The 14948-nt window shown below is 37.5% G+C and overlaps 1 protein-coding gene across 1 annotated transcript in view; it reads right to left on the bottom strand.

Annotated features, from left to right (window-relative positions):
* Window positions 1-14876, bottom strand: part of APAF1 (apoptotic peptidase activating factor 1) — a 69585-nt gene extending 54709 nt beyond the window's left edge. Inside the window, exons 1-7 of the mRNA XM_012663987.1 lie at window positions 14637-14876; window positions 11424-11602; window positions 11123-11312; window positions 10256-10453; window positions 3768-3951; window positions 949-1061; window positions 712-843 (exon numbers count right to left, since the gene is read on the bottom strand). Coding sequence (XP_012519441.1) covers window positions 712-843; window positions 949-1061; window positions 3768-3951; window positions 10256-10453; window positions 11123-11312; window positions 11424-11561 — 955 coding nt within the window. The 5' untranslated portion in view covers window positions 11562-11602; window positions 14637-14876. The remainder of the gene's footprint in view (window positions 1-711; window positions 844-948; window positions 1062-3767; window positions 3952-10255; window positions 10454-11122; window positions 11313-11423; window positions 11603-14636) is intronic.
* Between the last annotated feature and the right edge of the window lie 72 nt (window positions 14877-14948).

Below are 14948 nucleotides of genomic sequence, written 5' to 3' on the forward strand. Positions count from 1 at the left end.
AAAAAGTTCAACTTCACTAATAAAAAAATGTAGATTAAGAAGACAGGCCAGGCATGGTGGCTCACTCCTATAATCCTAGCACTTTGGGAGGCTGAGCGGGGAGGATCACTTGACATCAGGAGTTTGAGACCAGCCTGAGCAAGAGCAAGACCCCTGTTTCTACAAAAAATAGAAAAATCAGCAGGGTATGATGGCTTGCATATGCAGTCCCAGCTACTCAGGAGGCTGAGGCAGGAGAATCACTTGAGCCCAGGAGTTTGAGGTTGCAGTGTGCTATGATGATGCTACTGCACTCTAGCCCAGGGCAACAGAGTGAGACTCTGTCTCAAAAAAAGAAAAAAAGAAGACAACACCAATTTCTGCTTATTAGATTAGAACATCATTTTTGTAAAATCCCAACCAAAAAAAAAATTTAAATCTGACTCTCACTATATTTTTTACTCTTTGACAGCAAAGGTCATGTCGTTATCTCACCCCTCTCACTAATGTGGTCTCTGAACATATTGTGGGTATATATTAAATATTATTTTAATAAATGACTATCATAATATCATGCATCCATTTAAGGTATCAGAGAAAAACCTAAAACTCTAAATATCCCAGAAGTTTTTAGATGTTCATGTGATAAATTATCATATTCATTAGCTTAATTTATAAAAGAGGGATTAATATCCCTATAACCCCCTCATATAACAAAATAAATAACCATACCTTTACATTCTTTTATAATACTATGAGCTTGTTCTGGCAAATCCGCTTTCTTCACATTAACAAAAAGGGATAAAATTTCAAGTCCTTTTTCTTTTCCTAAGCCACTCTCCACAGGGACTACATATTTGGGACCTGCAACAAAATCACAAGACAAAGTGAGCAATTTAGTATTCCACATATTTTAATGTAATTGAATTAAATACAAAGGTGCTAAAAAAGTAAATTAATAATCCTTACCCATTACTGAATCTGTAACACTCTTGTCTCTCGTTGTAAGAAGAATCTGACACTGATTATCAAAAGCTTTCAACACCCAAGGATCCCAAACATCATCCAAGATCAACAGAGACCTAATTTAAAAAAACCATAATGAATCATTAATGATATTTATTTTAAGCTTCCTTTAAAAAAGATACTTCTGGCTGGGTACAGTGGCTCACACCTGTAATCCCAGCACTTTGGGAGGCCGAGGCAGGAGGATTGATTGGTTGAGGTCAGGAGTTTGAGACCAGCCTGAGCAAGAATAAGACCCTACCACTACAAAAAATAGAAAAATCAGCCAGGTGTGATGGCTTGTGTCTATGGTTCCGGCTACTTGGGAAACTGAGGCAGGAGGATCTCTTAAGCTCAGGAGTTGGAAGTTGTAGTGAGCTATGATAATGCCACTGCCCTCTAGCCAGGGTGACAGAGTGAGACCCTGTCTCAAAAAAAAAAAAAAAAAGAGATAATCCTACCAATGTCTTTCAAAATCTACCAAACAAACAAACAAAAAGAACAGATAGATGGCTAGTTCACAATTCTTCCTCTTTTCTTTACTATACTCCTTTCTCAATATGCTGATTCAAATAAGGAAAAAAATTAGATACCTCCCCCTCCTCAAACCCCAAATCAGAACACATTAAAATTAAAATGAAAGGTCTTACAAAGAAGACTGCATAAACTATGTAACTATTAAGCATTCATTAGTTCAGCCATCACTTACTTAGTGTATAAAGAACTATCCAAGCAATGGGAATTTTCTAACTCAGTCTATAAGCACCAAAACCAAACTGGAACTGAGCTCAGGTTAGCATTAGAATGAATCATGTAACAATGATGATCTGTGACCACTTTTTACTTATAAAACCAGCAATTTCATGTTTCAACCCAATAGAATTGTGCTAGCAAGTGTAATACTTTACATTTGGTATACTAGTGGGATTTTCATCGATTTACTTATTCATAATAACAAAGAACCTCTATGCCAATTCCTGATTTGTCTCTATAAAAACTTTTCTAAACTCTGGTGAACAAATGGGGAGAAAATGCAATTAAAACCTAAAGACAGCCTCATACCTGCTGTAATTCCAGTGCTTTGGGAGGCAGAGGCAGGAGGATTGCTTGAGGCCAAGAGTTTGAGACCAAGCTGGGCAACACAGTGAGACCACATCTCTACAGAAATTTAAAAAATTAGCCAGGCATGGTGGTATGTGCCTATAGTCCCAGCTACTCAAGAGGCTGCAGCAGGAGGATTGCTTGAGCCCAGGAGTTCAAGGCTGCAGTGAGCTAAGATTATACCACTGCACTCCAGCCTGGGCAACAGAGTGAGACCCTGCCTTAAAAACAAAACAAAACTGATAGCATAATTATACACCAGTGTTTTTATCTGAATGACACACTACTTTTGTATACCACCAAAAAAAAAAAAAAAAAGAAAATACTCTAGGCCCACACACAGGTTGAAAAATTGCAAAAGCATGAACCTAATAATATTGAAAAACAAAATGCCTTCTTTATAAGCCAAGGTCTGATACAACTGAAAGTGGCTGCCATATTTTCCTAAATAGAAGTCACCTTTATTTTGGCAAAAAAAGGAAAGTAGGACTAGGTAAAAGTTATTATGCAGTTAAAGAGGGAATGGTTAGTGGTTTCAATCCTATTTCCTCCAGGGAAATGGATAACAGTGACTATCAAGGGAAGGAGAGGACAGAGGGATCTGGAGAAATAGGAAGCGAAAAGAGAGGCTTGCCCTCTGTAATGAGTATGCATTAGAATTACCTAGCAAGCTTTTCCAAAAAAAATACTCTTCTCACCCTATATTCTGATATTAATCCCCTTACCAATTTGAGAATCACTACCATATTCAGCCACTGTTACATATGAAAGTATACTGCATCCTTAGGTACACTAGGGCATTAAAAGAAAGCTCAGAGCCACTACCCAATTCTCACTCAATATACTGTAACATTCCCAAGGCATGCTTCATTCATCTTTGTACTTGTGGCACTTGGCCCAGAACCTGGTATGACACTCGATGTTAGTTAAATGAACAAATGAAAGAATGGCTGCTAGATCACAGATATCACATTGTTGGCTGAATCGCAGGTTATTATATACTCTTAACACAAAGAACTAAGCTGCTATCTCCCTTTTGGCTAACGAAAACTGTGAAACAGTTGATAACAATACCTGGCACATAATTATAATGGTAAGTATTCAATGAATGAATAAATTAATTAATTACTGGAAGAACAAACAAAAGAAACTCACTCTTGATGTACACGGAAGTAGAAGAGTTACATGTATACCTCTAAAACCTAAGACAACTCTCATTCTGGTACACATGAAAAAATAAATACATAAAAACTAAGACAACCCAACAGAAGGAGGTCCCATTAAAAATCCTTCCTGACTTTTATCAGTTGCCTGCATTTATTCTCTCTTATTCTATATTAATCTATTAGAAATAATGGATTGAAAGAAGTTTGCACTTCCGAGCAAAGCCCACTCACCAACTCACCTACTTAAGACATTTCTTGAGAGCCTACAATGGTACGTGAGAGACAATGTGGTAGGTAGAAAGCAAAGAAGGGAAAAGTGGCTATTTTAGGCCAGATGGCAGTCACTTTATTAAAAAATAAAAAAGAGAGAAGTAGGAAAGCAATGGTTCTTTCTAAACACATGTTTCTTTCTAAACCCCTCTAAGGAACAGCAGAAAAAAGGCATGATGTTCTCAAGATGTCAGTAGTTAAGTCTCATTGGGACTTCATACACCAACGAAATTTGACCACTTGTACCTTGGGTACTTGCGAAGCATCAGAATGCGGAGACGATCTTTAGCCTCTTCAATATTAAGTGGAAGCCTCTGGGAAAAACTCTCATCCTGATCCAACCGTGCGCAAAGATTCTGCAGTTTCATCAGAAGCCCAGATTTGTCTTGTTTCCCAACTGAAACCCAATGCACACCACTTGGGAAGCAATCTAGTGAGGAAAAGAATGTAAACTTAAGGCCCTTGAACAGGAGTCCTCCTTTGATGATTTTACTCTTAAGCATCAGATTTACTTCAATCCCATTCCATCTTCAACTCCTCTTGATTCAGGCTATAAACTGTGTGTAGATTATTGTTAAGCTTTATAGCCTGAATCTAAGAGAAGTTAAAGATGTGAAGAAACTGAAGTTTGGAGTAAATCTGCAGCTCATCAGGAAAATCCTACCAAGCAAAATTTCACCATCTTTGTCCTACATCATCAATGCTCACTGCACAGCACAGTTTCTGAACCTCAGAGCTCTTGACTTTTTGGGCTGATAATTCTTTGTTGTGAGGGAATGCCCTGTGCATGATAGGCTGTTTAACAGCCTCCCTAGCCTCAATCTACTAGATGCCAGTAGGATTTCCCCTTACCAGTACTGACAACCAAAAAAGTCTCCAAACATTGTCAAATGTCCACTGGGGGGCAAAATCGCCCCTGGTTCAGAACCACTGATGTCCTAGAACACATAACTCACTCATGAATTTTTTATACAGACTTAAAATAAGAAGTTAGATTCAAGTCTGGTTCTACTTCTTAATTGCTAAGCACTCTTCAGCAAATCACTTCACCTCAGTCTCATTTATTATACTGAAACAAGACTGTCTACCCCACCTATTTCAGAACTGCTATGAGAAATTAATGATATAAAATATATGAAATTGTATTAACTCTAAAGGTTACAACAGAGAAGATATTAGTGTTATGGATCAGAGAGCACTTCACAAATATTAAGCTTTGAACTCGTAAGCACTTACAAAGGTGGCCATTATTACTACTGTTATCATCATCACCGTTAATTAAGCCGTAATACATCTTAAAATATGTATTTTATTTACATATGTATCAGGAGCTAAAACTTAAGTCTTCACAGACTATACTTAATCAGTTCCACATACATAAAAAATATGAGGGGTTCCTATGTGTAAATATGGTAGACAGTAACATTAGATCGTACCAGTGGCATTAACCATATTTGTATTACGTGATCTTAACAGTATAAAAAAAGCAAAAAATAGACACAAAGATAAACGAGTTAAATTACACTCACTGGGCAATTTATTCACTGGTATTCACAAATAATTAAATACAAATATAAATCACTATTTTAAAAACTTAATTATCCAAAAGAAACGTTTGTATATAAGCACAAAGATTAAGGACAGATATTTATTGAGCACTATTCTGACATTTCTACATGTGTTAATTCATTTAATACTATAGTATACTAACAAGCAGACACTAGTATTACCTCCATTTTGAAGATAAAGAAACTGAGATAGAGAAAGGCTGAGTAATTTGTCCAAGGTAACACAGCTAATAAAGCAAAGCTGGGATTCAAACCTTCAGCATCAGTGCTCAATTTTCTACACTATTCTGCCTCTCAAGGATATTCACTGCAAAACTGTTTGCCACAGGGAAAAGCTGGAAACAACCTGCAATGTCCATCTTAACCTACTGCCCCACTGCAGGATTCCCAAGTCTGAGGCAGGCCCAACAGAGGAATGAAGAAGCTTTATATGAATGAAGTCTGGAGTATTAAACACAATTTGACATTTTAATTAGACTTTTTATAACTTGAAGTGATGTGGGGATTTTGAACCTATAAAAAGATCAAGGAAAGGATCAGTCTCGAGGAGAAGTTTGACAGTCAATGAGGAAAAAGAGTACGGTTGTTTTTTTATTACACCCTACAAACCCCAATGCAATGGTTATATTAATAGCAACTAAATAAACCCAATAAAATTGTCGAAGCTTATGATCTTCAATTTAAATTGGAACTCTTTTCCCCAGAGAAGAGGAAGTAATGGTCTGAATGAAGCCAACGGGGAACAAGAGGAAATACTTACTCCATCTCTCAGCATAGAGAAAAAGGAATCAGCTTTCACCCCAGAAAAGTAGACAACTAAAGAGTGAAGAGTATGTGTGTGCTTAGGAGTGACTTAATGATGGACAATAAAATCTAGGCCCAAATCTAGGGGGGCACTTACAGGATAGCGATGATATTATGGAATCAGTGAATGAGAAGCCTTGGTAGGTCTAACTACAGCAATAAGCTTAAAGAACAGAATGGCTGGAGGTGGGCAAAGAATAGAATCAAATGTTTAGTATTAAGATTCCAATAGTGCTATAGTTCTAGTAATGACAAGGAGCAGGCTCCACTTGGTGACCAGGAAGTATATGGCTAAAGGGAAGTGAAGAAAATGGTCACGGGAGACAAAAAGGTCAAGGAACCAAGAGGCCAAAACTCAGGATGACTCATCCACATAGATATCAAAATCACTAAGAATGCCAACAGAAAAAGGGCGTTAGAGGCAGGTTATAAGCTAAGAACTCCAATCGTCAATGAATGAGAGAATGATGACACCACTGGAAAAGATTAGAGAAATGAACTTCAAAGAACTCACCTGGAGAAGGGAGTATGAATGGGCTGGATGAGGCAACAGAAAGCAAGGGCAACACCCACCCATTTCCCAGTGCTGAAGTATGTGGGACCACTTTTTGAAGGTGGCTATGGAGAAAACAGTATCTTCAGGAAACTGCCCAGTTTCAGATAAGGTAATGAGGTGAACACTCTAATAGGCTGATCATATAGAAAAGTTTCCTCCAGAGGAGGCCTAGAGCGTACGGCAGAAAAGAATGGGAATGAGAGGAGAAGACCTAGACCAGAATTTCGCAATGTACTGAGTAGTGACTGCGTGAGAATCTAAAATATAATAAATGACCAAGAGACAGAACTCTGCAGTAACTGAAGTAGAGAAACAGGGCTGTGAAACCTGATTTGATTATCAGTGCCAGTGTCTTAGAAGAAGGTAGACAAGTCCTATGGCTTTACTCCAAAAGCTTCCTGAAGTTCCCTCAGGCCTCCTTCAATGTACATTAATAGTTATGAAACAGCAAATCCCTGAGGCTTCACTTAATGTTATATCTGTGCTCTGTGTGTGTGCATATTTGTAAATGCACAGAATAAAGTTTGGAAAAATTCAGTCCAAACTATTAATCAAAATTATCTCTGGGGTAGGATTTCGAATTTAGGAGAAAGGAAAGAAAGGCAAGTGAAAAGAACTTTTACTTCTTTTTAGATGAAAATACTACTTTTGTAATATTTACACACCAAAAAAAAGGTGTAAACTACTTGTTGCCTTAAGTTTTTTTTTAATCTGTACCATTTAAAAATCATCCTAGAGTTAAAGACAAGGCAAAGAAAGTATCCTGATGTAGCTACCTAGTAAACTCTTTGACATTATAATATAATGTAAGTACCTATTCCTAGGTCAAAGGCCTTTCTTTCTTAAAGCTTAAAATTAGAGTATATAAACACATGCAAGAAAAGCAAGAAAAACACACTTGCTTTTAAGAAAAAAAGACAAACAGACCAAATGACCATCTGATCCGCAAATCTGCTACCATCACAATATGACATTTAGTTAAATACTGAATCATTAATTACACATTTCTTAAAAGAATCAAAACATTTTGACTGTGGATGGGCACAAGAGGGAGCAATTTAGCCTCAAATGAAGCTGCACTTATAATTCATTCAGAGAAACTTATTCAGAGAAAAATTGCCTTTATTCAGAGAAAACTAACTCCACCCTACTTTCACATGAGGCTTATGATGGTAGCAATTAGTAATCTAATAGCACCAAAGAAATCTTGGGAATGACAGAAACAAATAGGTAGACAGCCTTCATAGAATGCTTTCGTGCTTTAACAAGTCAGCATATAAACACAATAGTGTAAATGGTTTAAGGATATGTCAATGCTTTACAATTTCCCTGCAAATAAGAAAAAAATTAAGGGTTGAGCTTTCAAAAGTAAGCTGGGTTACTTAAAAATGTATAGATATAAATAGTAAAGAACTTAATATTCTTTATACCAACCACCACCCTAAGACAAAATCTATAGGAACCAGTTTTAATCGTCTGTAACCCTTACATTATCTGCATTTTTAAAGAAAAAGGTTTTGTGCTACAATTAAACAGCAAAAAAAAAAAAAAAATTCTGGAAATGAAATTCCAGGAATTAAAATTTATCTTTGGGAAAGCATGTACTCTTGAGCTAGTGGACATACAAACGCAGACTCCAGAGATTAAAGAGCTAAATATGAACAGTAAGGCTATAATAGGACTACTTGTACAAAACTCAGGAAGAACAAATTAGAACGTAAAAAAATTGATTAATTTGACATCAGAATTAAAGATTACTCCCCTACTGTGAACATCCAGGACAAAGTTAATACAGATGGTAAATTAGGATAAGGTATTTACAAAGTCTAAAATCAACAAAGTCTAATATCTAAAACAACAAACTCTAATATCTAACATATACAAGAAACTCCTAAAAACCAACAAGAAGGAAATCCCAATGGAAAAAAAAACCATATTAATATAAACAAAATTTATTAAAAAAAGGAAACCCAAAAGGCTAACAAGTTTATGAGGAAATGTTCAAACCTGAGTTATCAGAGAAGTGCAAATTAAAAGATATCACTTTATACTGGCTGGCCTAGTAAAAATTACAAAACTGGATCACATCAAGCGTCATTGGGAAAGTGAGAATATAGGAGTCCCTCTACCCTGCTGGTGGAAATGCAAGACTGGAAGGCAATCAAATTTGACATTTGTATATCCTCTAATTTAGCAATTCTGTTCCTGGCTACACATACTGAAGAAATTCTCACTCCTATAAGAGTTCAACCCACCTTTGCTAGAGCAGCAGAGCTGGAGACAATCTACACATCTATGGACTTAGGGCAAAGGCCAGTAAAACATGTTGGATGCACTGAGTAGCAATTGGGTATAACAAATAATATGTATACATAGTAACAAGGATAAATATTAAAAAGATAGTGTAACGGGAGATAAAAAAACAGAATAAAATATTTAACACCACGACATCTGTGCAAACAAAATATTTGCATACAAACATATACATTTTATAAGAACACATACATTCGCAGATATTTACAAGGAACATATATTAATTATATTAGAAGGACTGTCTTCTGGGAAAGGAAAAGGAAATGAAAATGGGAAATTTTGAAAATAAACAAATAAATATGGTAAGAAGCCAAGGCTACTATGATAATGAGCTGGGAACTAAAGAATATTGATTAACTAAATCTCTGAACTTGATATCCCACAGAAGTATGAGGGATATAAATTAAATTCACATGTCCTGGACAGTTACTAGTATTTCTGGGATTTTCTCAAAACAAAATAGTTAAAATCTGTTCCAAGATAACAATTTATACAATATGACTCCTAAGTGTTTAATTATGTAAGTTGTTGGTCAATTTTAATCCCTAAGATTGAACATTAATCACAAAATAATGTAGAACAATTTAAATGGGGGGCATTCTTTTAATCCTATAAATTGGTATATTATAAACATGTATTTTAAAGAAATTTCATTACAATATTGAAAGGAAAACTTATTTCTTCACACTAAAGAAACTTAAGCCAATTTTATCCTGAAATATCTTGTGATCAACTTTGCAGTAGAGGTTAAAAAAAATCTTGGCTCCAAGACTTGCAAGGAGCTAAGTCCCAGGAAACTTCTCCATAATAACAGAGGGAAAAAAACAAGGGTTAGGAATTGAACATCCTTCTGACAAGAGTAGAATCAATGTTACTAACAAAGGTTATGACATATAAACGAAAACCATGTGTGTACAACAAACATGCCCTAGCCTCCATCTTGCTAAATCTCTTAGAGGCTTACAACTTATCCCATTCATTTTGTCATCTAAACTGCTGATTATGTCTTGTATACTAGAAGTCAGGAACTGTTTTTGAATTCCTCTAGAAGTGTTATGCAGACAGAACTCACTAATTAATGGAGGCAACCAAAAAGTGATGCAGCTACACAACTATTCCTGATGAATATCTTAAGAACCTACCAGACTCATTGAGAAGGTCAGTGATACACCTGCCAAACGTGTCTCAAGCCCTCTTGGGCCCACTGTGCCCTTTCCCACTCTAGTAACCACCCACTACCCTTCCTACCTCCCTCTTCTCCCATCCCTACATAGTCTGCCTGGCAAACTTTTATTTTCTCCAAACTCCAGCAAGAATGTCATCTCATTCAGGAAGCTCACCCTGTCCAGCCTCTTCCTCCAGAGAGTTAACACACCCCTCCTTTGTTCTAACTTTGTACCTTATACTTACTTCTACTGTTCAATTTATCACATACATCATAATTTGTTTACATGTCTATCCTACCAGACTATGAAACAGACTAAGACACTTACCTTCTAAGAGAGAATGATCTCGAACAGCTTCTGCAGCTAATACAGACTTCCCACAGCCTGCCATTCCATATATGGTGACCCATCCAGGTTCACCATTCAATCTGAAGAGCTTCTGCTGAATTGCATTCACCAGCTTCTTTCTAGTAACAAAAACGACTGGCCTCTGTGGTACTCCACCTTCACATAGAACTGTCCTTACTGAAACCCAAAATAAGCATGAATGAATAGAACTGTGAAATGGTTACTCGGGTAACACCAAAAAAACCAAAGAGAGCATGGCTGAGGCTTAGCCTCAGAATTTCCAAAAAAAGTAAGAAAATCTGGCTAGTGTGTTAACTTCAACTTTCTGATTTCTCAGAACACAAAGAGAAAAAGCAAACACATCCCCTTCAAGATGACTATGAACAATGGAAGTCTCCATCTATACCTGCTCTTACTCATCGTATTACTCTTGGACTCTCCAGTCTTCTTCTCATATTGAAGACTAGGAAGAAGAGTATAAAGGGAAAAATGTTTATGGAATTCCTTTCAAGAACATAGATTTCTATAGATTCTTATTCTTTCCTGGAAATTCAATAAACACACAGCAAACATAACTAAAGATCTCATTATATCTAAAAATTAGGGTACACATATTATTATCTCAGCAATAAACAGTTCACTGGGCAAGAAGAAAATGTGAAGTTAACATGGATGCAAATAAGAAATAATAATATTTAAATTGAAAGCATTACTACAATTTTTTCACGGGTATTTTTCAGTGAACTGATCACACTATCTTCAGAAGATTACATCTACAATAAGAAAAACCTGCAGCAATGTAACCATTGTGATAGCAATGCGATAGAAGGCATCATGGATACAAACCATATGTAGTTATTCCACCAACTGAATCTTTGTCACTGGAAGAAGAGACAACAGGAATGCCATCTTGGAGAAGGGCAGCAAGATCTTTATATCCTTCAAGTAGTAGAGCATTATAGAATGATATGTAGCAATAATTATCTTTTTTAAGTATCATTTTAATTAGCAAAGCTGCTCTTTTCTGTTGAGTAGGCTAAAAAAAAATCAAGTAGTTTAGTATACAATAATGAATGTTTGTGACATAAATTAGTAGAGACCAATGCAAGTTCTCAAATTCTACAAATACTGCCTCAGAGGGCTTTACCTCATTTCTTACTTCTTCCTCCTCCAGTGTTGTTAAAATTCCATCACCAACCATGTGATCCATGATGTAGGGTGTCTTGATGTCCTTTTCCAGAGCTTCTTTATGTTGAAGCAAACAATTCCGAGATTTTGCATCCATCCTCCCTCAAATTTTTCTCTGTCTGAGCTGTCAACCATGAGCTACAGATAAAGCACCAAAATATTTGTCAAGCCAATAAACACATGAAAAGATGTGTAACTTCTCTGGTAATCAAGAAATGTAAAGAAAGAAGACTGATTTTTTTTTTTTTTTTTGCAAATACTTTTTTAAATGGACAAAACCCAATGCTTTGAAAGGTATGAGGAAAAAATGGGCATTCTTACACACTATTTGAGGAGAGTACAAAATGGATGCAACTCTTCTGGCAGGTAGTATAAGATACAGAAGTGCTTAAAATAAGCAATATCCTCAACCCAGAAATCCAACTTCTGGGAATTTACCTCAAGGAGACATTCACAAATGTATGCAAAAATTTCCACAAAAAAGAGTTAACAGAGAGTGTTCAAGTGAGAAAAAAAATGAACACAACCTAAATGTCCAACATTCTAAATATGGATTAAAAAAGGGTATGTATATAAAATGGAATATTATACAGCCATTTAAAATTATAAAACACATATCTCTATGTACTGACATGGAAAAGATAAACATTGCCAACTGAAAAAATAGAAATGTGATCCTATATATAACATAACATAAAACATGTGTTTTTATCCCATAAATATACAGAGAGACGTTTAGAAGTTTATTCATCAAAACGGTTGGGTTACTTATGAATAGCGAGATTTGGGATTTTCCTTTTTTGTACTTTTCTATATTGTCTTAATTTTTTTAATACACATTATTGTTTTTTACGGTAAAAATACTTCTCTTTTTTGAGATAGGGTCTCTCTCTGTCACCCAGGTTAGAGTGCAATGGCACAATCATAGCTCACTGCAGTCTTGAATTCCTGGACGCAAGTGATCCTCCTGCCTCAGCTTCCCAAGTAGCTAGGACTCCAAGCACATGTCACCATGCCGGGCTAATTTTTTTTTCAGAGGTGGGGTCTCGCCATTTTGCCCAAACTGGTCTTTAACTCCTGGCCTCAAGCAATAGTCCCACCTCTGCTGTCCAAAGTGATTACAGCCGTGAGCCACTGTGCCCAGCCAATACTTCCTTTTAAAATTAAGACTTTATAAAATAGTGATCATACTGAAGTCCTAATATTTAGAAACTTTTTTTCTTTATCCAACATGACTGAATAGAGCATTGCTGATACTGAGTATTAGTTCTTGCTCAAGGCAAGTGTCAGCTCTAGGTCTTCATTGGTAAACACATTTCTCACAAAGCACAAGAAATACTCTCTGATGTCATTTCCTGGATTAAGAAGACACAAAGAGGGCCAGGCACGGTGGCTCATGCCTGTACTCCTAGCACTCTGGGAGGCCGAGGAGGGCGGATTGTTTGAGCTCAGGAGTTCAAGACCAGCCTGAGCAAGAGGGAGACCCCGTCTCTACTAAAAAAAAAAAGAAATACAAAGAAATTATCTGGACAACTAAAAATATATAGAAAAAATTAGCCGGGCATGGTGGCACATGCCTGTAGTCCCAGCTACTCGGGAGGCTGAGGCAGGAGGAGGATCGCTTGAGCCCAGGAGTTTGAGGTTGCTGTGAGCTAGGCCAATGCCACGGCACTCACTCTAGCCAGGGCAACAAAGTGAGACTCTGTCTCAAAAAAAAAAAAAAAAAAAAAGAAGACACAAAGAAAGAATAATATCCTTTACAGTAAAATACTTTAAGTTTCTACCAACTTTATTTCAAACATAATGCAAATTTTTCCATGGGTATAAAACCCAGTTCAGAATGCCTGCAAGTTTTTAAAACAATAACAGAACTCCATCCACCTATACAATGAAAGACTATCTAAATGGGCTTATTAATTTATTCATTCATTACACATTTGAGCCCCTCAGGTGCCAAGCACTGAGACTACAGAGAAGATTAGGTAATATCTCTGAAAGAATTCACAATCTAGTAAAAGAAAAACATAATTAGAATGTGAATGTCCAAAATGCAAAAATAGAGAAAGGCACAAGTAATCTGAAACTCATAGAAGAGGCACAATAATTATTAAGCTCCAACAATGACCATGTTTTTGAAAAGTTAACAAATGCAGTACTTGCAAAATTAGGGAAGTAGGGCATTTGCCTATGTATGTCAAGATTAAGGCTGGACACAGTGGCTTACACCTATAATCTCAGCACTACAAAAAGTAAAAAAATTAGCCAGGCATTGGTGGCATGTGCCTGTAGTCCCAGCTACTTGGGAGGCTGAGGCAGGGGGATCACTTGAGCCCAGGAGTCCCAGACTATAATGAGCTATGACTGTGCCACTGCGCTTCAGCCTGGGGTCTGAGTGAGACTCTGTCTCTAAAAAAAAAAAAAAAAAAAATTTATTTTTTAAATTCACAAAATGCCCAGTACTGGCATGAAACCAACTGACACAAGTTATGATTAGAATCAAGGGTATCATATTTTTAAGTGTTAATAACTTTTTTATTCTGTTAAACATAAAACCTTCCTCAATTTATAGTAATGAAATTCTAGTTGACAAAACAAAAATGATTTTAGGTTATATCCAGTAATTGCTAAGCAAATGGACACTCTCTGGCCTTCTGAAACTAATTTCCAATTTTACCTAGCCCTATTCAATTTAAATGTGTAAATTTTAAATGTTTTAGAACTCTGTACAAAATGAAGTATTCTGAATAAATTCTAAAAGTGTCCCACCTTTTGTAACCACATCAAAATGGAAAGCCAAAACTCTTCATAGATGTAAAATACCAAATACAGTGTAAGTTTATCCAAGAAAACCGTAATAGTTTACTACTTCCTCGTTCAATTTCTCTTCCTGGTATAGGAGCAGGATGGTTATCAAATATTCCATGTCCCCGAATTCTCAGTCCCTGAAATCTGCTACTGAGCCTCCAAGGAACCTGGCTCGGGGATGAAAGCAAGGAGGTAAACTCACCCAAACCTTGGCACCGAGGTCCTACCGGGAAGAGCAGCCCTGCGGGGACAGACTGGGAAAATCAAGGCGGGTGGAGGGGAATGGCAAAGTGGCTTTCGACGTGGAATTCAGGTTCTCCACGTACCCTGTGCCCCAGGGCAGGTCCCCGCCTCACAAGTGCCTCACCTGGGTCTCCGGGGACCTCAGAAGGGCGGAGAGGTGGGCGTCCACCCCGCAGCCAGACCCCACAGTCCGGGGCGCCGAGGGCAGGCCCGGCCAGCGGGCCGCCCTCCGGTGGCCCCTGGCCCTGGACACAAAGGGAGGCGGGCCGCTCCGCCCGGCACTCCCTCCCCGGCCGCAGCTGCACCCCGCGGGAGCCCAGCGCCACTCCGGACGCCGCCGCGGCTACTTCAAGTCTTGGCGGGTCGCTGACGGCCCAGCCGCCTCACCTCCGTCTCCCTCACCGCTTCTGCCCAGGGATAAAACATTAGCGTCCAC

Source organism: Propithecus coquereli, unplaced genomic scaffold, assembly GCF_000956105.1.
Source record: "Propithecus coquereli isolate 6110/MARCELLA unplaced genomic scaffold, Pcoq_1.0 Scaffold85, whole genome shotgun sequence".
Classification (NCBI taxonomy): Eukaryota; Metazoa; Chordata; class Mammalia; order Primates; family Indriidae; genus Propithecus; species Propithecus coquereli.